We start from the raw sequence: 26,547 nt of genomic DNA, 5'->3' as shown, positions 1-26,547 counted from the left end.
ATTGCTCAGCCCAGCCTCCTCCGTGGAATCTCCCTGACTGCTTCCGCTGCACCCAGTCGGGCTCACTGCGGCTGTGTGGTCAGCGCCTGCGTTCATTCTCGCCCTCAGCCTCTTCCGGCCCCAGCCCACCCCCTGCATTCATCATGCTCGGTCCTTCCGCCGTCTCATCACTCTCAGGATTCCAGCCCTCTGTGATAACTTCTGATGTTTCTTACTAAGTCCAGTCCATTCATCAAGGCTTAGCTCACTGCTTCCTTGAAGCCTTTCTTTTTTTTTTTTTTCTTTTTAATTTTTATTGAGCTTCAAGTGAACGTTTACAAATCAAGTCAGTCTGTCACATATAAGTTTATATACACCTTACTCCATACTCCCACTTGCTCTCCCCCTAATGAGTCAGCCCTTCCAGTCTCTCCTTTCGTGACGGTTTTGCCAGTTTCTAACCCTCTCTACCCTCCCATCCCCCCTCCAGACAGGAGATGCCAACACAGTCTCAAGTGTCCACCTGATACAAATAGTTCACTCTTCATCAGCATCTCTCTCCTACCCGCTGTCCAGTCCCTTCCATGTCTGATGAGTTGTCTCCTTGAAGCCTTTCTTGATTGATGTAGGCCAGGCTCCTGTGGTGCTTAGGATGTGGTGGGAGGTCGGTAGGACTGCTTTTGGCTACAAGTAATGTGATACCCAGTCAGTCCTGGTGGGGCAAACAGCACAGCACTTGGCTGTTAACTGAAAGGTTGGCAGTTCAAACCCATTCAGCGGCTCCACAGGAGAAAGACCTGGCAATTTGCTTCCGTAAAGATTAAAGCCAAGAAAACCTCGTGGGGAAGTTCTGCTCTGTCGCGTAGGATTGCCGTGAGTCGAAATCGACCTAACGTCCCCTGGCAACAACAGGCTATCCATCAAACCGCAGATTAAATAGTCGAGGTAGCCGTGGCTGGCGGTGGGTTCAGTGGCTCACGGTATCAGTGCCAGCACCTTTGTGGCTCTCTTGGGCTCTTCTTCAGGATCGCAGAGTGGCTCTTGAAGCCCCAGCCATCACAGCTGCTCACTCAGCTAGGAGGAGGAAGGGGGATAGTGCCAGCAGAGCTCCATTTGGTCTCATTGGCCAGAGCTGCCCACGACCACCTAGTCAGGGAGTCTTGCCATCCCCTGTAGTAGATAAGGAGCCCTGGTGGCACAGTGGTTACGAGCTTGGCTACTAACCAAAAGGTCGGCAGCTCGAATCCACCAGGTGCTCCTTGGAAACCCCGTGGGACAGTTTTTCTCTGTCTTGGAATAGACTTCAGGCACTGGTTTTGGTTTTTTCGGGTACAGTAGATGCAAAGGAAAAGGCTTAGAAGGAGGGTGCCTTACTCTCCCATCCTGTGCCCCTGGCAGACATTGCTAATTGATCACCGCACTCCTCTGCAGAGCCCAGATGCAGCCTCAGAGTCGTTCTCCACACAGTTCTGCAGGCAGCTCCTGGCCGTTGATTAAGAGCTGACGAGTGAAATAAAACACATTTGTCATCAGGCGCTTAAAATGTCTTCCTACATGAGATCTCTTGGATCAACCTTTTTTTTGTTTTTTTTAATTCTCTTAAAAAAAAAAAAAAAAAACTAAAGACATCCTAGGGAAGGCCAAGTCCTCTTAACCATCCCACCCCCAAATCCTGGTCCCTCCTGGGCTGCGGTTAAATCCTACCATGTCTCATCTTCCCACTCTGGCCACTCCTGGCACAGGGGCTATCTTAGTGATGCTGTCCCTGCAAGGTGGCAGTCTTTAGGCACTTGGCAAATTCCTGGCATGTGGGAGCTGGGGGGGTGGGGGGCAGGCTGACTGCAGCTGTCCTGTCCCCCTTCTCCACCCCACCCCAGGAGCCTGAATGAGCTGCGGGTGTTGCTGCTAGAGGCCAGTCGCCACTCGCCCGGGCCCGAGAGGGACCTGAGCCGAGAGGTCCACAAGGCCGAGTGGCGGATCAAGGAGCAGAAACTCAAGGACGACATCCGAGACCTGCACGAGAAGCTGACTGGGCTGGTGCGTGAGGGCAGGGCTTGGGGATAGGGGTGCCAGGGTGGGGCTGGGGCTGCCCTGCCATCAGACCATGGGGGCTGATTGGCCTCCTGGTACCACCCAGGGACAGCCAAGTCACAGTGAGGAATTAAAGTTCCCTAGAACCACAGGCCAGGTCCTTGGTGGTTCACAGGTAGAATTGTCTCCTTCCGTTTGGGGTCATCAGTCAGACATCATGGCTCCTTATTCAGGGCCCTGCAGTGGAGATTTTAGACCAGAATTTGATGGATTCTACCAACCCCAGGACCCTGGCATGTTGATGGTCCTTCTCTGTTATGACAGGAACCTAACTGGAGCTGAGCTACCAGAAGGAGGGTCTGGGGTGGGTGGGTGATGCTGGCCGCCCAGGATGGAACCATCCCCACCCCTCCCCGCTGTGGTCAATAGTCAGGACAAGCTGTGGCTGGGCTCTGGGCCTGGTCAACCCAGGGTATGGGTGGGGTGGGGCCTGGTAGTTCAGTCCTGCTGTCATGGGAAGCTGCCCCTAAGCCCTTTCCACCCCCCTCCCCGTCCAGCCACATGGCTCAGCCACACTGTGGAGGGCTGGAAGGAGAAGACCCAGCCCTTGGGAAGTTCACAGGCTGGAGGGAGGGACACAGCTGTGTGAGCAGACCTGTGGCCTGTAGGGTTAATGGCGAAGGGGCAGCACACACAGTTGTGGGTGTGGGAGTCTCAGGGCCCAGTGTCCTGCTAGCCTTCAGATCCTGGCACATCTGGCCAGCAGGGGTTTGGTTCCAGCCCCTCTGGCCCTCATGGCTCTGTGGAGCCTGGAGTTGAGTTTACATGGGTATCAGCGGCCCCTCCTGTGGGGCAGCCTGTCCCATCATCTCCCTGCACCAGTCCCGCCACCACCATCTTATGCCAGAGAACTTAGGAAGGGCCTAGTGGGTGGTTAGAAACCTGAGAGAGGAAGGAAGGAGTCAAGGAGGGGTTTGGACAGAGTGGAGCTGAAGGACCGGGAAGCGCAGGGCCCAAGGGGGCAGTCTGGGGCCAGGTTGTTGGTTTGCCTTTGTGGAGAGTGTCGCTCTGGTACCATGGCGAGTAGGGCAGTTCTGGAGGGCTTGGAAACCAAAGTTGATGAATGTCACATCACCCTGGGGAGGGAAGAAGGGTAAACTGGGATGGAGGGTGGGAGGCCAGTGTGAAGTGATAAGGGGATCGTCTGAGGCTTTGGGTCGGGGTGGAGAGGAGGAAACTCATATAAGACCACATGAAAGAAGTTCAAGGTGTCTGGATCCCAAGACCTGAAGAACGTGAAATGTCTGACAGCCTGGGAATTCAAGGAGGGGGATGGAGAGAGGCATTCAGTGGGGTTCTCAGGTGAGGGAGGGATATCATGATCTGCCCAAGCCTGGAGCCCAGGTGGTCTGGAGAAACCCACCCTCCCCCAGCACACACACGCTCTCCCCCCTCCTCCTCTTCCAGGACAGAGAGAAGTCCCTGACAGAGCAGAGACGTTACTCCCTCATTGACCCGTCTACAGCGCCTGAGCTCCTGCGGCTGCAGCACCAGCTGATCAGCACGGAGAATGCGCTGCGTGACGCACTCGACCAGGCCCAGCAGGTGGAAAAGCTCATGGAGGCCATGCGGAGCTGCCCCGACAAGTCCCAGGACAAGTCCCAGGTCAGCCGTGGCCACAGTTGTCCCGGGAGCCCGTCTGAGGGGAGGTGGCCCCGTCCTGGGAGCCCTGTCTGTGAGGAGGCACCCTATCTGAGGGGAGATGGCCCCGTCCCGCGAGCCCGTCTGAGGGGAGGCGGCCTGTCCCGGGACCCTGTCTGAGGGGAGGCGGCCCTGTCCTGGGAGCCCGTCTGAGGGGAGGCGGCCCTGTCCTGGGAGCCCTGTCTGTGAGGAGGCACCCTATCTGAGGGGAGATGGCCCCGTCCCGCGAGCCCGTCTGAGGGGAGGCGGCCCCGTCCTGGGAGCCCCATCTCGGGGGAGGCACCCTGTCTGAGGGGAGGCGGCCCCATCCTGGGAGCCTGTCTGAGGGGAGAGGGACAGCCCTGCCCCCTGGGAGTCCCAGGCCGAGGGGAACGTACATAACTTTATCCTGAGATGCTCAGACTAAGGGGAAGGTGCAGTCTTTCCCTGAAAGCCTTGGCCCTGGGGAGCCCCAGTCTGCAGAGCCCTTGTTGGGGTTTGGAGCCTGAGCCGGTCCTGTCAGGAAGACCTCACCATGTAGTGAGCCAGCCGGGAGCTGCTACCTCACTCAGCCTTTCCCATGACTCTTACAGCCCCTCAGCAATTCTGGGTCTGCCAACGGCGTCCACCAGCAAGACAAGGCCCACAAACAAGAGGTAAGGGGTGTCCTCCTGCCACCTCCAAGCCCTCCCGCACAGGCAGACCTCGCCAGAGGAGAAAATCCTGAAAAGTCACCGAAAATATAAATGGACAAAGATGCCTCGTGCGAGAGGGTTGCTCACGGAGGGGGCTGTCCTCAGTGCTGTCAAACTTGGCTCATTTCATTTTTTAAAAATACCTATTTTTTTATTATAAAGTAATACAGCCTATTTGGAAACTTTTAGAAAAAATCCAAAAACGTATAGAGAAGAAAATACTCACCGGTAGCCCTCTCACCCAGGGAGGACCAGGTTAACTTTCTATGCGATGATATCCTTCGTGAACTGAGCACGTGTGTATCTGTGTGTGTGTGTGTGTGTGTGTGTGTGTGTGTGATATATAGTAATTTTTTATTTGGATTAATTTCAAACTTACAAAACAGATGCATGAGTAATACCTAGAACGTTGTGTATCCTTTACCCCTTAACGTATCATGAACATTTTGCCCTACTTGCCTTGGTTGTGCTCTCTGTGTATGTGTGTGTAAAAATATATATATAATTGGTTTCTTAACCGCTGAGTGTGAGTGATTGCACATATCATGGTCTGAAATGCTTCAGTCTGTGTGTCCTGGGAGAAAAGGACATGATTTTACATAACCGCAGTTCAGCTCTCAACCTCAGTAAATATAACATTGATACGAGATTTATATCCAATCTATTCTCCGTGTTGCAACATTTTTTAGTTCATAAAATAATGTTGTCCATAGCTTTCCCCTGCGCAGTCTGCGTCCACCCAGAGGCGCCAGGCAGTCTCCTTCTGAGAAATCAGCTGTTGAAAACTCAGGGGAGCACAGCTCTGCTGTGACACACATGGAGTCGCCAGGAGTCACAGTCGACTCAGTGGCATCTGGTTTGGTTTGGGTTCAATACAGGGTCAGGTTGGCTTCTTGTGTTTAGTTGTCATGTCTCCTTGTTGTTAGCTGCCGTTGAGTCGGCTCCGACTCATGGTGACCCTGCGTATAACAGGGTGAAATGTTACTTGGTCCTGTGTCATCTCCATGACGGGGTGTTCTCGAGCTGGTTGTTGTGGCTGCTCACGTCTCTTTAGCCTCCTTTAATGTAGAACGTTACCTCCGATTCTCTGCTTTTTATGACATTGACGTTCTCCACATAGTGGTCCCTCCTTTTTTTTTTAACTGAGGATTCCTTTTTTGGGGTTTGATGGTTCCTTGAGGTTAGAGTCGAGTTATGCAACTTCAGACCTGAATGCTGCAGAGGTCACGTCCGGAGGCGTGTGGTGACCGGCTGCCCTCTCTCATGGTGTCAGTTTTGAACATCTGGTCCAGGTGCCGTCCGATGTCCCCACTGCAGTTACTGGTTTTTTCCTTTTGCCACCGATAAATCTGTGAAAAGACCCTTTAGGACCAGGCAGATACCCTACACTCATCAAACTCCCTCTGTATTTAGCTCCCATTGATGATTCTTGTCTGACCCAGTGTCTACTGTGATGGTTGCAACGTATCATATATGTAATTTTAATCTAGCAGATAGCATGCTTTATATTCAATGTTACTTCCTGTTTTTTTTCACTGAGTATTTTAAGAGAAGCATTTTCTTTCGTCCTTAAGCAGCCTCTGTAAATTCTACTTTTTATAAAATTATGGGGTGTAAAGTTGGCTTTCTGTAACCTCATAGGCTGAAGGGATTCCGTGACTCCTCCGTGTCCTTCCTCTCCTACCTGGCCCTCTCTGCCCACGTGCCCCTGAGCTTCCTGGACATCTTGCTGATCAAGTCCTTGCTGTCCCCTAGGAAAAGCACTGACCCTGAGGGACCAAGTGGAGAGGCCCAGTGCACACCAGAGACTGCTGGCCTGCCCTGGTGGCGCCCCCTCCAGGCAGGGGCCAGGATTGTCACTTTGGAGACAAGAACAGTGTTTGTAATGATAACAGACTCACCGCCGTGGACAATCCCCCACCCCAGAACCCCCCGCCGGACCAGGAGGCTTCCTCAAGCATGGCCTTCCACAGGGAGCAACACAGCTCCGGCTTGAGCCCGGGACCTCAGCCTGGACACCTGGACACCAAGCAGTTTCCAGAGTTTGTTTGGGAGGCGGAAGCCATCCAGCCAAGCCCTTCCCCCTCTGACCCCTGGCTGCCCCTAGGACCATTTGGGCACCCTGGCACTTCCCTGCCCTCTGTTTCCTCCCTCTGCTCCCTGGGTTTCCTCAGGCCCCAGAACAGCCATTGTGCCCAGAAGGGGCCAGGGGAGGCCCAGCTTCTCCTTGCAGGCGCTGAGGAGGAGCCAGGAGGGAGCCCCTTTTCCAAAGCCATTTCCAGGTCAAGGTGCACCCAGGGCTTCTCATCCCCACATACTGAGTGCCCTTCAAACAGTGGTACTAGCACCCCTTACCCACCTGCCTAGTGGGCCCCCAGGTTCACAGTGCAGGTGGGCAGGGCCCCTCCTTTCCTCCCACCGGACACAGACACAGATTTGCACACACTGCCAGCTGCTAGCAGAGGCATCCGCCCACGGCCAGGAGCTGCGGTGTTAGGGAGGTTTGGGCGCCCCTCTCCTCACCTCCACCACTGGCCTTGGCCAGTCCGGAGCTGGGGGAGGGGCGGCCAAAGGGGAGTCTAGAGCATGTGTTGACTGGTCAGTAATATGGGATCCCCTGGGTTGATTAGATGTTCTGAAACTGGGCCTCCCACCTGTGGGCCCTGAGGGGTACGCCCCACATCCCTCGGGCTGTGCGCACACTCAGAGGGATCCCTGCTTGTGCACGTGGGCAAGTGCTGGGTGTGTTTGCACTTAACATGCTTGGGCCACACAGACACACATGCTTGGGCCACTCAGATGAACACGCTTAGGCCACACAGACACACACGCTTGGGTTCCGGAAGTGAGCCCAGGTCTGGCAGGTCTGTGCTGCGGATGCTGCAAACATTCCTGCAGACCAAGTGTGCTACACACCCAGGTGCACACAGATAAGTGTCCAGGGACACGTGTACCACACACGCTCATCAGCTTGCACCCGGACCAGTAGCCACCTCCTCCCCACCTGCCCAGAGCTTTCCAGTCCTGTCTCTTGTAACTAGAAAAACCCCCAAGGGGTGTTGAGGACAAGAAAAATCTAACTGCCTCCCCCCTCTTCCTCTCAAGCCCCGCCGAGCTACTCCAGGCCTGGACGTGGTGGGAAAAGCCAGTATCACACAGCAACCCCACCTGGAGAGCCACCAGGCCTGCAGATGAGCTGACAGGCCTGCAGACGGGCTGCCACCTTGTGCCTCAGCATCAGCCTCCCTCAGCTCAGGGAGATTTTTCACATGCGGCCGCCACCTTCCGGTGAGCGGGCGAGCCTCATGCCCATCATGACATTCCCATAATGCACCAGGTACGCATATCCCACCCTCGGACCAGCCCAGGTGCCTCCCAGGTACTGGTAGGTGGTACCCGTGTTCCTGCCCCGATGCAGCCCATAATCCTGGGGCAGCAAGATTGTGCCCTCAGCCTCCCCTCCCTGTCGGCCTTTGGTAGCTCTCGCATGTGGTTTTATTAACAACAATAGAGGAGCCACGCTTTAGTGGCCTGATCCAGAGCTGAGCACTGTTCTCCCACAGTCAGGCAAGGGCCAGCCGCTGCTCTACTAACGAGGCCCACACACGCAGCACCAGGTGGGGCTGGGCCGTTGATGGAGGGCTTGAGGTAGCTGGTGGTCAGAGAAATGGCTTCCTGTGAGCATCTGCCTCCATGGGCCTCTTGGCCTGCCCTGTGGGCCACTCTGGTACCGGCTCAGCCATGGTCCCCTCGCCCAAGTCCTCCCCACACCCTTCCCTCCTCAAAGTGGAATTGTTGAAGTGTGGCAAGTCCGTGCTTGGGACAATAAAGCTTGTGACTGAGGTCCGGGACCTCTGCCGTGGCTGTCTGCCTCTCTCTCTGTGCACCTCGGGCTCCCTGGTGCCAGGCGCTGGTTCCATATAGGCCGTCTGGTGGGTTACCGCTAATTCCTACTTGGGTGTGAATGGTTGACGAGGGCCTCAGAGGGCCTGGAGTTGAAGAAGCCCTGGGTCTGAGCTGTCGGAGGAGAAAAGCCCCATCAGGGCCAGGCAGGACAAGTCTGCTGAGGGTCTGGGAGCTGGGGTGGAAGAGCCTGGCCCTGCCCCTTGTTTGTATTGAATTCGTTAGAGGCATAATTTCAAGCAGCCTGCAAGGTGAAAGCCAAAAGCCAGGGCTGGGTTTTCCAACAAATGAAGAATCTTGATGTACAAACAGCGATGGATCAACACACACAAGTTGGGCGGGTTTGTCTCCTAGGAGCGGACGGCGCGACGTTTTGCAAGTTCTGTGGTCGTCAACGGTTGCTGACCCTGTGTGTTTCAGATTAGAAATGTGCTGCCGAGAGCTTTCAGTGGCTGAGTTCTTGGAAGCTGATCACCGAGGCATTCCTCTGAGGTGCCTCTGGGTGGACTTGAACCTCCAACCTTTCAGCTAGCAGTCGAGCATATTAACTGTTACATGTCCTAAATGTTAACACGTTGTGCTGCTAACTGAAAAGTTGGCAGTTCAAGTCCACCCAGAGGTGCTGCAGAAGAAAGGCCTGGCAACCTACTTCCCAAAAACCAGCCATTGAAGACCCTGCGGGTCATAGTTCTACTGCGGGGTCACCATGAGTCGGAAGCAATGCAACAGCGACCAGGTGTTTCTGACGGGGGCGCTGTGGTCCTCAGGGCTCTGCTGCTGGGGCTGTCTCCCTGCGAGACGGTCCAAGACTCCTGAGGTTGACAGCTGACTGTGTTCGGAAGCTCTCGCCCCTTCTGGGGCACTGTGTCAGCAGAGTCCTGGGGACCCAGCGGGACAGGCAAAGGGTGAAAGTTCAGCGAAGGGGCCGTGCGCAGAGGTGTGGACAGGGCTCAGGGACCCCCAGGGACTCTGGGGAGCCATTGCTACCCTAAAGCGCAAAACAAAGGAACCAGGCAAAGCCTGGGGCTGCGGGAGAGGCCCCAGCAGGCAGTGTGGCTGGTGGGGAAGGAGCTAGAGTAATAAATACCCCGACCTCTCTCTATTCCCGCCCACTTCCTCCTGCTGGCACCTCCTATTGGCTGAACCCAACCAGAAACCAGAGGGCAAGGGAGCCTGTTGGTTTGCATTCAGGTCAGCCCCTGGGGTGCAGTGCAGGATGGAGAGGGGTGCACGGTGGATCTGGGGTGGGCACACATGGAGAACAATAGAACAGTGACCCTAACAGGCAGGTCTGCATACATTTAGACAGCACCCTACAGCCTGGGCTTCTGCCCCCTCAAATATGAACGGTCCCTGACCTTCTTGAACAATCTTACCAGCCCAGCATTTTGAAATTGAAAGCTTCTGCAAATGGGATTCTTTCCTCTCAAGTAACCAACCACCACTGACCTTTGGTTCCTTTTCATCTTACCCGAGGCACTGGGCTCACCTAGTCACCCCAACTGATGTGGGACTGAGGGCAGGAAGCTTTGCCACCCCCTCTGAGTAAAGCATTTCCACCTGGGGACACGTGTACGGAGAAGAGCAAGATCCCCACCTCGGGGGGAGACAGACCTCACAGGCCAGCAGGCAGTTTAAACAACAGCAGAAACAAACAAAAACAGTTGCCCGGGAGTCAGCTCCAACTCACAGTAGAACTCTGCTCCACGGGGTTTTTTTCTTCTGAGACATTTCTGGGCAGCTTGGAACCTCTAACCTTTTGCTTAGCAGTCAAGTGTGTTAACTGCAACACCCAGGAACCCCAGCAGACAGGCCAGCCCTGTGCTCCCCGCAGTGGATCAGGGTGCTGGGTGGGGGAAAGGAGGAGGAGTAGGGTGGGCTGTCAGAGGGAAAGTGGGGAGCCCAGGCAGGAGGCAGGAGACACTGATATGTGACTGGAGCTCAGTGCTTGCTTAGTGTGACCAGGGCTGGAGTTGGTGGGAGCCTGAGGCTAAGTCCGGAGAGCCTTGAACCTCAGGAAGGAATGTCCTGGGGGCAGGGCCCTTGTCTGCCCAGGGATTGGCATCCAGGAGGCACGGGTGGAAGGAAGGGCCTGAAAGAAGAGAAGGGGCTCAGCTGCTGGTGGTGACAGACTGATGCCAGGACCCTGTCCTCAGGGGTCACAGCCTGGGGAGAGGGGCACAGGGCCCTGCCCTCAGGGAGCAAGCCTGGGTGGGGAGGGGGACAGGACCCTTCCTTTGGGAACACAGACTCCAGGGCAGGAAGCCCAGGGATGCTGTGGGGGTTTCAGAAGTTGCGTGCAAAGCTGAAGGGGCAGTGTTGACCCTTCAGGCACTGCCGTGGGAGGCGAGGGGCCTGGGGGGGTGGGTGTCTGGCAGGGGAAGGGAGAACGCTAAGCTGGGAAGAGCTGGGCCTGGGCTCTTTGGGCTCCAGCCCAGCCCACCACCCTGTGGCCGTGAGCCCTGGCCCGTTGCTGCACCTGCAGGGACCTCGAACATACCAGCGATTGTTCAATACCAGGCCACGTTCCGTTCTGTTGTACATGAGGTTGCCGTCTATCAGCCTGTTTTAGTTTTGGCCACTGGGCGCTCTTTCAGTTGGCTTTCGTGTCCCTTTTTCGTGCTCCCATCCTTTGGTTTTCTAGCCCTTCTTGCTTTCTGATACTCTAAGATGCTCCAAGCTCACCTCGTGATGTCCCTGGCCCAGCCCTGGAGTCAGCCACTGAGACCCAAGGCGGAGACCACAGGCAACCAAAGGAAACAGATGAATTGAACCTCATCAAATTAAAGACTCTGCTCAGTGAGTACCCACAGAACACGAGAGAACATTTGCAAGTCATGCCTGATCAAGGCCTGGTTTCCAGAATATATACAGAACTCTTTCAACTCAACAGTAAAAAAAAAAAAAAAACAGCTAAAAATGAGCAAAGAACTTACATAGACGTTTCTCCAAAGAAGATACACAAATGGCCAACAAACACATGAAAAGATACTCAGTATCAATCATTAACCTCACCAAACTCGCTGCCGTCAAGCCGGTTCCAAATCTCAGCGACCCTATAGGACAGAGTAGAGCTGCTCCACTCTCCAAAGTTGTGAATCTTTACAGAAGCAGACTGCCATATACAAAATATGCGTACTGTCTATTAAGAAAACATTCTGCATCCCACTTTGGTGAGTGGCGTCTGGGGTCTTAAATGCTAGCAAGTGGCCATCTAAGATGCATCAATTGGTCTCAACCCACCTGGAGCAAAGGAGAATGAAGAACACCAAAGACACATGGCAATTATGAGCCCGAGAGGAAGAAAGGGCCACATAAACCAGAGACTACATCACCCTGAGACCAGAAGAACTAGATGGTGCCTGGCTACAACCGATGACTGCCCTGACAGGGAACACAACAGAGAACCCCCTGAGGGAGCAGGAGAGCAGTGGGATTCAGACCTCAAATTCTCGTAAAAAGACCAGACTTAATGGTCTGACTGAGACTAGAAGGACCCTGGAGGTCAATGGTCCCCAGACCTTCTGTTAGCCCAAGACAGGAACCATTCCCAAAGCCAACTCTTCAGACAGGGATTGGACTGGACTATGGGCTAGAAAATGATACTGGTGAAGGGTGAGCTTCTTGGATCAAGTAGACACATGAGACTATGTGGGCAGCTCCTGTCTGAAGGGGAGAGGAGAAGGCAGAAGGGAACAACAGCTGGCTGAATGGTCACAGGGAATACAAGGTGGAGAGGAGGAGTGTGCTGTCTCATTTGGGGGAGAGCAACTAGGAGTACATAGCAAGTTGTATATAATTTTTTGTAAGAGAGACTGACTTGATTTGTAAACTTTCACTTAAATTAAGCACAATAAAAATTAAAAAAAAAAATGTGCATCAATTTGGCTAGGCCATGACTCCCAGTATTGTGTGATTGTCTGCCCTTTTGTGATCTGATGTGATATTCCTATGTGTTGTAAATCCTACCTCTATGATGTTAATGAGATGGGATTGATTAGTGGCAGTTGTGTTAATGAGACAGGACTCAATCTACACGATTGGGTTGTGTCTTGAGCCAGCCTCTTTTGAGATATAAAAGAGAGAACTGAGCAGAGAGACATGGGGACCTCATACCACCAAGAAAGAAGCACCAGGAGCAGAGTGCGTCCTTTGGACCCAGGGTCCTTGCACTGAGAAGCTCCTCGACCTGGGAAGATTGATGACAAAGACCTTCCCCAGCAGCCAACAGAGAAAGACAGGCTTCCCCTGGAGCTGGTACCCTGAATTCGGACTTCTAGCCTCCTAGGCTGTGAGAGCGTAAATTTCTCATTGTTAAAGCAGTACTAGATGAGTAAGACAGAAAGGGGAGAAAACTGGAATCCTTGCACATTGCCTATGGAAATGTAAAATGGTGGAAAACAGTTTCTAGTTCCTCAAAAAGTTAAACATAGAATTACCATGTGAGCCAGCAGTTCCCCTCCTAGGTATCTACCCAAAATCACCGAAAGCAGGAACTCAGATACATGCACGCCAATATTCACTGCAGCTTTTCACAATAGTCAAACGGTGGAAACAACCCAAGAGTCCATCAACAAAACAAAATAGGGAATATATATACAATGGAGTATCACTCAGCCATAAAGAGAAATGGAGTCCTGATGCATGCTACAACATGGATGAACCTTGAAAACGTGATGCTGAGTGAAACAAGTCAGACACAGGAAAAGACAAATATTCGCTTATACGAAATATCTACAAGAGACAAACACGTAGAGACAGAAAGAAGTTGCCGGGTGCTGGGGGAGGAGCAAGGGGAGTTCCCGCTTAGTGGGCGCTGAGTTTCTGTTTGGGTGAGGTTTGTGTCTGAAAATAGATTGTGGTGATGGCTACACATTGTGAGTGCACTTAATACCACTGAATGGTACACTTAAAATTGGTTAAAATGGCGAATTTTATGTTGTATTTTACCACAGTAATATTTTAAAGAAAAACATGAAAAAAGGGGAGGCACATGATGACTTAGGGTAATGATTCCACGTGTGCAAACCTTACCAAATGGTACTCATGGACATGTGCAGTTTATTCCAGGGGAAGTGTACCTCAGTAAAGTTTTAAAGTATATACCCAAATAAAAATCTGGATTTCCCAAGCCTTTTGGAAAAAAAGAAAAAACAATGTATGCCCAAAGACACAGTGATATTTCTAGCAATATGACAGACTAGATTTTATTTTTTTCAAAATTCCTCTTGCTATAATTCCTCCTGATAGAATCTGCCAGATAAAATATAACATACATGGTTTTAAGCACATAGCTGAGCTTAAAGGAAAGTACTGGGAATCCCCAAGGGCCAAAAAGAAGTGGACTCTGGAAACCAGAGTCGTAAACTGAAGCTCAAGCGGTGCCACCCTGGGGCATTTGCCAAAGTTAGAAACCCGAAGGCTTGGAATTGAAGAGCCACAAGGGGCTAGAAGGACAAAGCTTTGCAAGGTGGGAGATTGACATCAAGACACCTGTCAAAAGTCAAGAACTACAGGGCTGCAACCTTCTTAAAAGTACGGACTAGAAAGTCTTTGCCCACTGGCAAAGGGAGATGACAGGGAAGCTTGAATGTCTTGGCTGAGACTCTGGGTGGAAAAAAGTCACAGGAGATTTCTAACAACAAACCCTCCTGAGGGACTGGAGTTTGAGCTTACGCCATTGGGGTAGTTCAGGAAATCCTAAGCCCAGTGGTCCTGGACAGAGTTCCTGGCAGGGGCAGATGCAATTCCACTCTGAAGGGTCCCTGCAGGATTCCCGTCGAACATAAGCTCACAATCCAAAACTCAAAAATACACAAAGCAAAAGCCACCAAGACCCAGGAGGAAAAGAACTTCAGAGATGGGATTAGTGGCAGTTATGGAATTATTGGCTATAAAATATAAAATGCATATCTTTAAATTTTGAAGAATTAGGATTTAATTCAAAACAGGAGCAAGGAACATGATACTATCAAAAAAGGCCAGACTCATTTGAAAGATCTAATTAGAACTTCTGGTGTTGTCAGCTGCTGTCAGGTCAGCCCCCAACTCATGGTGACCCCACACACAGTGGGATCAGACCATTACGATCCATAGGGTTTTCTTTGGCTGATTTTTTGGAAGTAGATTGCCAGGCCTTTCTTCCTGGTCTTAGTTTAGAAACGTCACTGAAACCTGTTCAGCATCATAGCGATATGTAAGCCTATTGTATTTTTATGCAAATAACATGCACCTTCTATGTTTATTTGTCAACTTCTTCCTCTACCCTCGAGGCATAGCATTGCTTAGGAAAATACTTTGCGACGGGGAGGGAGCTATTGGCAAATAAATGTAGAAGGTGCATGTTATTTGTGTAAAAATACAGTACACTGACAGGTGGTGGCTGCACGTGAGGTGCGTTGGCCAGGAATCAAACCCTGGTCTCCCACATGGAAGGTAAGAATTCTACCATTGAACAGCCACTGCTCCTTAGAATTTCTACAAATGAAACATTTAATCACTGAATTTAAAACACATAAATTTTTAAACAAAAGATTAGACAAAGCTGATGGAGAGTTGAAGAACTAGAAGATAGAGCTGGAGGACTTACACAGAGATGTAAAGTGTAAAAGACCCGCGAAGAGACTAAAACATACATGCTGCAGGGCGGAAAATCCCAAGCGCCTGGAAGCAATACCTGGCAGGGGGTTCTCAGTAAATATTTTTTTAGAAAAAAAAATCTAAGACATGTCTATGGGTTCCAAAAGAAAATAGAATTGAATAAAAGCATTCTTTGAAGAGGTAATAGTCAAGAAGTTTCCAGAACTGATGAAAGATATGAAATACAAAGAACCCCAAGCAGGGTAAAAAGAAATCCACGCCTGTGTGTTGTTGACGTTGTGTGCCATCGAGACACATTATAATAAATTTCCAGAATGCCAAAGACAAAAATCCAGGTAGGACTCACAGGGTAGAATCTCAAAGGCAACTTTATTTCTGTCTCCCAGTTGGTCATTACACCCATTCAGGTGGGGGTGGCCCTGCCCTGTCACTGGATGAAAACCGGGCAGGTCCCACCACTTCACCAGGCACCCATAGGCAGGAGACTACTATGGCCACTTTAACTGCTAATCAAAAAAAAATCAAAACCAAACCCTCGTCGAGTCAGTTCTGTTTTCTGGCAACCCCGTGTGTTATAGAGTAGGACTGCTTCCTGGGGTTTACTTGGCTGTAATCCTAATGGAAGCAGATCGCCAGACCTTTCATTGTGAACACAGCCTCGATTCAGGACTTAAAATGCTGTGCACCATCTTAGCCATCTAGTGCTGCTGTAACAGAAATACTGCAAGTGGATGGCGTCAACAAACAAGTTTACTCTCTCACGGTCTAGTAGGCTAGAAGTCTAAATTCAGGGTGCCAGCTCCAGGGGAAGGCCTTCTGTCTCTGTCAGCCCTGGAGGAAGGTCCTTGTCATCAATCTTCTGGACTAGGAGCTTCTCCACACAGGAACCCCAGACCCAAAGGACGCACTCTGCTCCTGGTGCTTCTTTCTTGGTGGTATGAGGTCCCCCACTCTCTGCTTGCTTCTCTTTCATTTTTATCTCTTGTGAGATAAAAGGTGGTGCAGGCCACACCCCAGGAAAACTCCCTTTACATTAGATTAGAGATGTGGCCTGGGCAAGGGCGTTACATCCCACCCTAATCCTTTTTAAACACAGGCAGAGATTATGATTTGTAACACATGGGAAAATCTCAACATGGAGGACAACCACACAATACCAGGAATCATGGCCTAACCAAGTTGACACATATTTTGGGGGGACGCAACTCAATCCGTTACACTCCACACTTTGGTCCCCCAAAATTCATGTCCTTGCAACATATGAGAAACGTTCAACCCATCATATCATAGCAAAAGTCTTAAATCGACTCCGGGTCAAAAATCCAAAAATTCCTCTTCATCTGTGGAATCTAGAATACAAGTTATCTGATTCCAAAGTGCAAAGACAGAAGAGGCACAAATGGGAAAACATTACAAATGGGAGAAACTGGAGGAAAAGAAGGGATAACAGGCACCAAGCAAGTCAGCAGAGCACACTACATTAGCCCTCAAGGCTTGAAAATAATCCCTGTTCTCTAAGACCATTTACACAATGGCCCTGCCCTCCAGACTCGAGGTGTTGGCCACACTCTCCAGATTCTCAGTGGAGGCCCCTCAGCTCTGGGCTTCAGCTTCACCTTCCAGGCCCCCTGGGACAGCAACTCCGCTCTCTCAGCTTTAGGCGCACCATTCTCTAGTCCATCTGAGTGGCAGCTCCACCCTTAGAAACACCAGAGGCCATGACTCCACCCCTTGAAACCCCAGAGGTAGAGGCCTTACCTTTTGAGACTGAGGCAGCTCATCTTCCTGTGTTTTGTCTCTTTAGCTTCTCCTTCTTGGTTCCTTGGCCTCTTGGCCCTCAGGCCTCATGCCCTCATCTGCCCCGCTGGGGCAAGTGTTCCAAAGCTCTGTAGCTCCACCAATAAGTGCCTGGAGCACCTCACTCCGCCAGTAGACTTCAGCCAGAAGGCACTCAGCTTTCTTGCTCCATGGGTCAGCTCAGTGCTGTCTGGGGCTGGTCTCCTGGTTCTGCCCCTGCTAGTACTCTATCCAGTCACAGTTTCTAAATTGCTTCCCCATTTTAGGTATCTGTCAGATACCCAACTCTCTCTCTGGTACCAAATTTTAGTCATCTAGTGCTGCTGTAACAGAAATACCGAAAGTGGATGCCTTCAACAAACAGAATTTTATTCTCACAGCTTAGTTGGCTAGAAGTCCAAATTCAGGGCATCAGCTCCAAGAGGCAGCTTTCTCTCTCTGTCGGCTCTGGAGGAAGGTCCTTGTCATCAATCTTCCCCTGGACTAAGAGCTTTTCCACACAGGAACCCCAGGTCCAAAGGACGGGTTCTGTCCCCTGTGCTTCTTTCTTGGTGGTATGAGGTCCCCAACTCTCTGCTTGCTTCCCTTTCCTTTTATCTCTTGTAAGATAAAAGGTGGTGCAGGCCACACCCCAGGAAAACTCCCTTTACATTGGGTCAGGGATGTGAACTGAGCAAGGGTGTTACATCCCACCCTAATCCTCTTTAAGTATAGGCAGAGATTACTATACACATAGGAAAATCACAGAATGGATGACAACCACACAATACTGGGAATCAAAGCCTAACCAAGTTGACACATATTTTTGGGTGACACTACTCAATCCATTACAGGCACTATCTTAGTTATCTAGTTGGCTAGAAGTCCAAATTCTGGGTGCCAGATCCAGGGGAAGCCTTCCTCTCTCTGTTGGCTGTAGGGGAAGGACCTTGTCGCCTTTCAACATCTGTGGAGCATTCTGGTTGTACTTCTTCCAAGACAGATTTGTTCGTTCCTTTGGCAGTCCACGGTATATTCAATATTTTTCGCCAACACCACAATTCAAAGGCATCAACTCTTCTTCGGTCTTCCTTATTCATTGTCCAGCTTTCACATGCGTATGATGCGATTGAAAATACCACGGCTTGGGTCAGGAGCACCTTAGTCTTCAGGGTGACATCTTTGCTCTTCGATACTTTGAAGAGGTCCTTTGCAGCAGATTTGCCCAGTGCAATGAGTCTTTTGATTTCTTGACTGCTGCTTCCACGGCTGTTGATTGTGGATCCAAGTAAAATGAAATCCTTGACAACTTCAATCTTTTCTCCGTTTATCATGATGTTGCTTATTGGTCCAGTTGTAAGGATTTTTGTTTTCTTTTATTTTGAGGTGTAATCCCTACTGAAGGCTGTGGTCTTTGATATAACTGCCTCTAATTCTGCCTCATTAACATCATAGAGGTAGGATTTACAACACACAGTAAATATACCAGATCACGAAATGGAGGTCAGTCATACAATACTGGGAATCAGGGCCTAGCTAAGTTGACACATGTTTTTAGGCACTGTGTCCATCAACTGGTAAGGATGAAGAACAAGCTCTCCCACGGATCTGCTAAAGGGCTTCTTAGGAGACTTTGGTTAGGAGAGAGCAACCCCTGCCCTCCCCTGGAAGATGGGACTTACCACACAGCTCTCACTAACTCAGTGGTTCTCAACCCTGCAGCAATGTTGCCCTCTAGAGGACATTTGGCAAACGAGTTTGGTTTGGTTTGGAGAAACATTTTTGGTTGTCACGACTGGGAGTATCCTACAGGTATCTAGTGGGTGGAGGCCAGAGATCCTGCTAAACATTCTACAATACAAAGGACAGCCCCACAACAAAGAATAAATCCCCATTGCCGTCAAGCCAATTCCAAGTCATAGCGGCCCTACAGGACAGAGTAGAACTGCCCCGTAGGGTTTCCAAGGCTGTAAATCTTTACAGAAGCAGACTGCCACGTCTTTCTCCTACAGAGCTGTTGGTAGGTTCAAACAACCAACCTTTCAGTTAGCAGCCAAGCTCTTAACCGCTGTGCCACCAAGGCTCCTTATAACAAAGAACCCAGAATGTCCGTAGCGCTAAGGTTGAGAAAAGCAGTGACCGGTTCTGTCAGGTTGGCTCCACCTCACGGTGACCCCATGTGTGTCAGAGCAGAACTGTGCTCCACAGGGTTTTCAGCGGCTGATTTTTCAGAAGCAGGTCACCACGCCTTCCTTCCAAGGCGCCTTTGGGTGGACTCAAACCTGCAACCTTTCAGTTAGCAGCTGAGCGTGTTACCGTTTGCACCACCCAGGGACTCTAAGGCTGAGAAACCCTGTAGTAAAACAGTCCTCCTCACGGATTCTCTGTAATCACCAACAGCTGGGGCCCTTCATGCTCTTGGCAGGTGGACCAGCTAACAGTGCCTGGCCGCTCACTTTGAAATTTCCACATGGGGGGTCTGCCTCTTAACTCACGTTGGAATATGATGACATTTTTTTCTTGTTCCAATTTAGCACGCTGCTCTGGGCATTGTCTTAGTCACCTAATGCTGCTGTAACAGAAATACCACAAGTGGATGGCTTTAACAAACAGAAATTTATTCTCTCACAGTCTAGTAGGCGAGAAGTCTGAGCTCAGGCAGCAGCTCCAGGGGAAGGCTTTCTCTCTGTGTCAGCTCTGGGGGAAGGTCCTTGTCATCGATCTACCCCTGGTGAAGGAGCTTCTCAGACAAGGAACCCTGGGCCTAAAGGATTCGCTCTGCTCCTGGCTCTTCTTTCTTGGTGCTAGGAGGTCCCTCTCCTCTCTGTTCAATCCTCTCTTTTATATCTCAAAGAAGATTGACCTAAGATACCATCCTAATCCTGTAGATTGAGTCCTGCCTCGTTAACGTAGAGGTTAGGATTCAACCACATACAGGAGAAATAGATCAGATCACAAAATGGAGGAAAACCACACAATACTGGGAATCATGGCCTAGCCAAGTTGACACATATTTTTGGGAGACATAGTTTAATCTGTGACAGGTGTATTTTTATTTTAAAGAAAAGCTAAAGCAACTTCACGCCTGGGGTGTGGGAAGCTGCAGGCGGGCTCCATCTTGCCGCCCACAGGGCTCTGGGTGTGTCATCAGGGGACGGTGCCACCGCCGAGAGAAGCTAGGTTCTATTTCTGACACCCGCACCAAGCGACCTGTCGCTCTGGGCAAGGCCCTTTCCCCCCAGCCTCACCTTCCTCATCTGTAAAGTGGGGACCATAATGCAGGGCTGAGCCCATTTCCCCATCTCTGGAATGGCAGGGACAGTAAAATGGATTTCATCTGGTTGTTGTGCGAATCAAATGCGACACCTTCCCCCCCACCCCACAACACCCACAGATTCTATCACATGGTAGGGGACTCAGTAACTGTGACTTCTCTCACCCTGCCTACCTCTGTGTGTTGCTTTCCTGGGGAGACATTGGTAGGCCCTCCCAGATCCTTCTGGGAGAACTTGACCTTCTCCTGAGGGAAGTAGGGGTGAAGACAGTGAGTGGAAGCTGGAGGGTGAGTGAGACCAGTCACCCTGGGTTCCATGAGACCCACCAGCCAAGTCTTGCCTGTGATGCTTCCAACTCACCACTGGGTGTCAGCCTTGTCCCTTTCACTGCAAATCAATGCCGCCATCTGATCTGGCTACTTGGCTTTATTGATGGGGCCAGCGTGTGGAAGCGGCTTGGGTAAGTTCACAGGCCAGAGCCAGAACCGGAACCAGGCGTCCTGGCTCCTGGCCCTAAAGCTCTCTGTCCCCGTGGCCTCCCGACTGCTCAGGCTTGTAGGTAAGTATCCTGCTGTCCACCCACCTATCACTGGGACAAAGGCCAGCTAGGGAGTAACCATCCACCCCCAGAACCCCAACAGGCCAGGACTTGAACCCTGCCTCCCTCCTCTTGTCCGGCATCATCTCCCCATCACGTGGCTTCTCCACCCACTGCTGAGTCAATGCCGATTCTTGGGGACCCCATGTGTTACAGACTAGAACAGGACAGGATAGGGTAGCCTCACTTTGGTCTCTGCAGAAACAACTCGTCAGGCCTTTCTCTTATGGAGCCACCAGGTAGATTCCAACTGACAACCTTTAGGTTAGTAGCTGACTGACAACTGCCTGTGCCACCTGGGCCAAACCCCTTGTCAAGGCAATTCCGACTCATAGCAACAGTATAGGACAGAGTAGAACTGCCCCATAGGGTTTCCAAGGCTGTAATCTTTACAGAAGCAGACGGCCTCATCTTTCTCCTGCGGAGTGGCTGGTGGGTTCAAACTGCGACCTTTTGGTTAGCAGCCGAGCTTTTAACCACTTTGCCACCAGGGCTCCCCACCCACCTTAGCAGCCAGGAAATGGCCCTCTCTGCAGGACCTCAGTGCTCCCCCCAGCCTGGGCTCTGCTTCTCCAGGAGCTGCCGCCTAGGCCTGGATTCTCTGTTCTAACGTCTTTCCTCGTTTCCTCCTTGCCAACCCCAGCTCTGGGCAGACTCCCCGGTGCCTCTCCAGTCCCCAAGTGTGGCTAAAAATGTCCTAAGACTGAAGTTTTATCCAGGAGGCAGCATGGTGTAGGGCAAATAGCCAGGAGACCTGGTTCCAGGCTCTGCTGTGGAACCTGGTTCTAGACTGTGCCAGAATCTCAAACAAGGCTTTCTGCTGTTTTCCTCAGGGGGACCAGGAGAGGGAAGAGCCTGCTGTCTCCCAGGGTGGCTCCAGCACCGTCTAGATGCCCCTACAGCCCCCTCCGCCTGCAGCGCCGCCTCGCCCTCTGACCACACAGACCACTGTGCATCCCCGGAAGCTTCACCCTGAAATGGACCTGGAGCGTCCTCGCTCCCCCTCGCTTTGGGCTGCATATGGTCACCAATTTCTTCATCCGCTCCTCCTACCTGGACTGCCTCAGTAAATCCCTCCCACTTCCCGGGATTCAGCCCTGTTGGCTTCTCAGATCCTGGCTCAAAACGCACACCCTCAGGTAAGCCTTTCCAAGTGACCCCCCTACACGCACGACCCTTCTCTCCCTCCCAACCTGTGAAGAGCCCTGTTCACGGGACTTGTGCCACACCTGTCACTGTAGAATCACCCGTGTCCTGACTCGGAGCCCAGTGCCTGGCACACAGTGCAGCCCATCACCTTCAAGTTGACTCAGCTCCTGGCGCCCACATGTGTGTTAGAGCACAACTGTGCTCCCCAGGGTCTCCAGTGGGTGCTTGTTCAGGAGATCACTACCAGACCCTTCTTCCAAGGCGCCTCTGGCTGGACTCAAACTGTCAACCTTTTGGTTAGCAGCTGAGTACGTTAACCGTTTGCACCACCCAGGCGCTCCTAGCACGTAGTAGGTGCTCAGTAAAGAGTTGTCAGAGCAGTAATCACTGCCCCCTACTGACTGTTCAATCTTGCCTTCCCCATTAGCTGGCTGCTCTGGGCTTCCAACAACGCCCAGGTCTCTCCTGCCCCTTCATTCTGAAAACGTTCCCCCCTCCCTGTTCCCCTACAAGTCTAACTGCCCTAAGTTTTTGGAAATCTAAGTTTATTTGACATCTACATCTGGAATCTTCCAGCTTTTTGTTATTACTTTAAAGCAGGGTTTCTCTCAGACCTCTTTGCGTTAATTAAGGCTTGTATCTTGTTTGGAAAATAAACATAACTTTCTTCATTCTTAAGGGGGTTCTTCGCCTGCAGGCCTGTCTTCTCCACCATCTCTCTTCATCTCACGGTGGTCGTCTGCATCTCCTTCCACTCTTACACCTGTAATTGTCGTATTTGTAAGCTTTTATCCCATAGACTTTAGGCTTTGATCTTCTAATTCCTCTTGTCACTTTATCATGACTTTTAACCTCTTAACATTTCTGTCGTTTTGAGAGTAACTTGCACCCTGTCTCCCCTTCTCTGTCATGGTGGTGTGCGTGGCCGCCTTCCTCCTCGCCTTGTCCTCTCATGAGATCACGAGATGCCCGGCCAAGAAACAAAACCAGGACCATCCCATGAAACCTGGTACTAAAAGCAGGTACAGTGCCAAGAGGAGACATTTGAGGAGAACCACACTGGGTCTGTAAGGAGTCATACATGTGGCCCACACATGTTTAAGCTGAACATTTCACCACTATCTGAACAGTTGGACAGGTTTTATTGGGAATATGCCAGGGTTTTTTCCTTTGTCTTTATGTGTCCGCATTAATAGGTTGATTCAGTAATAAATATGTGAGATCTTTTGTCTGGAAAAAAAAAAGTAACTTTGAAGCCCAACTTTCTAGTTTTTAATTTTATATTTACCAATTTTAACTTTTTACTATATTTTTGCCTTCACAGTTATATTCTAAAGTTTTCACCTCAGCGATTCTAGTCTTTTATTTCTTTCATCTTAAGTATTTTTCATTATTTAAAAAGTTATCTTTTTTAATAATTTATTTTGTTGTTGTTGTGGTTAGGTGCTGTCGAGTTGGTTCCGACTCGTAGTGACCCAATGCACAATAGAAGGAAACGCTGCCTGGTCCCGCGCCATAATAGACTATGTAATTATTCAATTCAAAATGTCCAATACCAGTCCATTTCAGCTCACTAATGCCTAGGATATCGATGTTTATGCATTCCATTTCATTTTTGACGATTTCCAATTTTCCTAAATTCATACTTCGTACATTCCAGGTTCCGATTATTAATGGGTGATTGCAGCTGTTTCTTCTCATTTTGAGTCGTGCCACATCAGCAAATGAAGGTCCCAAAAGCTCTACTCCATCTACATCATTAAGGTCGACTCTACTTTGAGGAGGCAGCTCTTCCCCAGTCGTCTTTTGAGTGCCTTCCAACCTGGGGGGCTCATCTTCCAGGACTATATCAGACAATGTTCCGCTGCTATTCATAAGGTTTTCATTGGCTGATGCTTTTCAGAAGTAGACTGCTAGGTCCTTCTTCCTAGTCTGTCTTAGTCTGGAAGCTCAGCTGAGCCCTGTCCTCCATGGGTGACCCTGCTGGTATCTGAATACCGGTGGCATAGCTTCCAGCATCACAGCAACACGCAAGCCCCCACAGTACGACAAACTGACAGACACGTGAGGAAATTTTATTTTCATTGTTGAGAATATACACAGCAGAACTTTCACCGATTCAGCAGTTTCCACATGTACAATTCAGTGACATTGATTACACTCTTCAAGTCGTGCAGCCCCATTCTCACCCTCCTTTTCCAAATCGTTCCTCCCGCATTAACATAAACTCACCACCCCTAAGATTTCTATCTGATGAGATGCTGTTGCCAATTTGATCCCATGTAGATAGTTCCTAACAGAGCACAGTGCTCAAGGTGGACGTTCTTTGTTTGTAAAGCTAAACTACTGTTTGGTTTTAAGAAGATTTCAGGGGGTATTTTTGGTTTAAGTCTTAAAGATTATCTCAGGGCTAGAGTTTCGGGGGTTCATCCAGCCTCCATGGCTCCAGAAAAATCTGGATTCCATGGGAATTTGAAATTCTGTTCTGCATTTTCTCCCTTTTGATCAAGATTCGTCTATAGAATCTTTGATCAAAACGCTCAGAATGGCAGCCGGGCACCATCCAGTTCTGATCTCACGGCAAAGGAGTTGTTCATGGGGGCAATTAGCCACACATTCCGTTTCCTCCTTCTATTGCTGGCTCCCCTTCTTCCTGTTGCTCCAGGCAAATAGAGATGAATTGTTGCACCTTGGTGAAAAAATTCCTGATTTTAAATCTTCGCTTGCTCTTTGATTTTCTCAGTTTAAAACCCTGTTTTTCTCAGTGATTGCTTCTTACCACCACCCGTCTGTCAGTTTGTCCTATTGTGGTGGCTTGTGTGCTCGTGTGTTGCTGTGATACTGGAAGCTATACCACTGGTGTTTCAAGTACCAATAGGGTCACCTGGACATGCTTCAGAGATGCTTTCAGACTAAGACAGACTAGGAAGAAAGGCCTGGTGATCTGTTTCTGAAAATTAGTCAACGAAAGCCTTAGGGATGACAACAGAACATTGTCTGACTTGCTTGCTTTGGACCTGTCATCAAGAGGGATCAATTGCTAAAGAAGGACATGGTGTTTGCTAAAGTAGAAGGCCAGTGAGGGCTGGGGAGACCTCGATGAGACGGAACAACAGACACAAACCATGAGCTTGAACGTGCTGGCCATTAAGAGAATGAGGCAGGACCAGGCAATGTTTTGTTCTGTTGTACGTAAGGTCACTGTGAGTCAGAGTCCACTCAACACCAGTAACAACAACAACTTCTTCTTCAGCTTCCAGGCATTCTGTCCTCACAAACCCCTGTGCAAGCAGGCTTCTGGTCGTCAGCAGCCCTGGTTTAGAGGAGAAGAGCTTGCCCAAAGTCACCCTGCTGCTTCACGGTAGGAGTGATGGTAAACCCAGGTAGTGAGTGTGGGCTCTTGATGCCTGCTGCTCTCCAGCTCCTCCCCCACCTCACTCCAGGAGCTCATAGAACACACCAGGACCCCAAGATGGCTGGGCACCTCCTTCTTCTGGCAGCCCAACAGTTGCCCTTCTGACTGCCCTGTAGATCTCCTTGCCCATCCAAGACTGCTTTCCAACCTCCCTCCAAGAGACTCGAGCGGCCACTGGCCACCCTTTCCTGGCCTATCACTAGTCCCTGTGTGCAATCACCCTTGAGTTACAGAAGCATATGGCTGCCCAGAGTCTCATGCCATCCCGCTCTCTCTAAGGAGCATCATGTTCTAGAATCCATGGTCTCTGTCACACAAGGCTTTTAGACTCAGGGCAGATTGTCCCAGGAGTATGCCATGAACCCAAAGGGAATGCTGGGTGGGGGTCCCACTGCTGCGTCTGCCCTCCAGGTGGCACCCCTGATCCAACCTGGTACTGGGGCCCTGGTGGCGACCTGAGGGAGGACCGGAGAGGACCAGCACCAGGCCCCTGGCCCAGCTTTACACCAGGCTGCTCTGATGTACTGATGTTCTGGTGGTCCGCTTCTAGCCTCAGCAAGGCCGTGTGAGCGCTAGGCCTCCATGTTCCACAACTCCTTCAGCTGGCAGCGCAAAGTCAGCTGCAAGTTTCCCTGGGGCAAACCCAGATCCCAGCTACTCAATTGTTACCCCATGAATGGTATCTATGGAGAACTACCAGAAGGACGGAGGCCTGGTAGCACAGTGGTTAAGAGCTCAGCTGCTAACCAAAAGGTCAACAGTTCAAATCCATCAGCCACTCCTTGGGAACCCTATGGGGCAGTTCTGCTCTGCCCTAGAGGGTCCCTATGAGTCAGAGTCAACTTTATGGCTTTGGATTTGGATTTTTTGGTTTGCCAGAAGGACACACAGCTCACCCACATTCCAGAATCTATATTTGGATTCCCCCAGACATCAGAACTGGGCCCCAGGCTTTTGTTGATTGGACCCTCTAGGTCAACTGCAGGAGACAGCTCTCTCTTTTGCATCTGGACCTGGGACAGCCATGTTACCTGGGCGATGGTCTTCCTTTGTGTATTGGCTGCTAAAAAGTTCAGAGAGAAACTTGTGGTCTGACAACTATACAAGTCATTCCCTTTGGCTTTATTTTATTTTCCCTTTTCCATAATTTCCTAACTTATTTTTGTCACATTTTAATACATTTTTACACACTTAATTTGAGAAACTCCAACAGGACTTAAATGGGGTAGCATTGAATTCATAGATTTTTTTAGGGGAGAGTTGTCTTTCTGTCCATGAGCATGGTATATCTTTCCAGTTATCTAAGTGTTTTTTTTTTTTTTAAACTTTTGTCTCTAAGGTAATTTCACAATATTATCTATAAAAGTCTTGAGAAACTTCTACTAAATTTATTCCAAAGTACCTTATATTTTATTTTGTACTATTCAATAAATGGTGGGAGGACAA

The 26,547-nt window shown here is 50.4% G+C and overlaps 1 protein-coding gene and 1 long non-coding RNA gene across 6 annotated transcripts in view; one reads left to right on the top strand and one right to left on the bottom strand.

Annotated features, from left to right (window-relative positions):
- CLIP2 (CAP-Gly domain containing linker protein 2) overlaps positions 1-8,236 on the top strand; it is a 73,298-nt gene extending 65,062 nt beyond the window's left edge. For 2 of the 5 annotated variants that reach the window (XM_064296105.1, XM_064296103.1), the window contains 4 exons: positions 1,857-2,016; positions 3,478-3,675; positions 4,284-4,346; positions 6,027-6,134. In XM_064296105.1, coding sequence (XP_064152175.1) covers positions 1,857-2,016; positions 3,478-3,675; positions 4,284-4,346; positions 6,027-6,044 — 439 coding nt within the window. In that variant the 3' untranslated portion in view covers positions 6,045-6,134. The other 3 variants (XM_023556020.2, XM_064296104.1, XM_023556019.2) reach the window with 3 other exon arrangements.
- Positions 264-22,496, bottom strand: LOC135233024 (uncharacterized). Its single transcript, XR_010323728.1, has 2 exons — positions 16,647-22,496; positions 264-1,479 (listed from the first exon to the last, which is right to left on the bottom strand). It is a non-coding gene; the product is annotated as an uncharacterized LOC135233024 (long non-coding RNA).
- Between the last annotated feature and the right edge of the window lie 4,051 nt (positions 22,497-26,547).

This window comes from Loxodonta africana, chromosome 12 (assembly GCF_030014295.1).
Source record: "Loxodonta africana isolate mLoxAfr1 chromosome 12, mLoxAfr1.hap2, whole genome shotgun sequence".
Lineage (NCBI taxonomy): Eukaryota > Metazoa > Chordata > Mammalia > Proboscidea > Elephantidae > Loxodonta > Loxodonta africana.
Note: the sequence above shows the minus strand (reverse complement) of the source record. Positions and strands in the feature narration are given on the sequence as shown.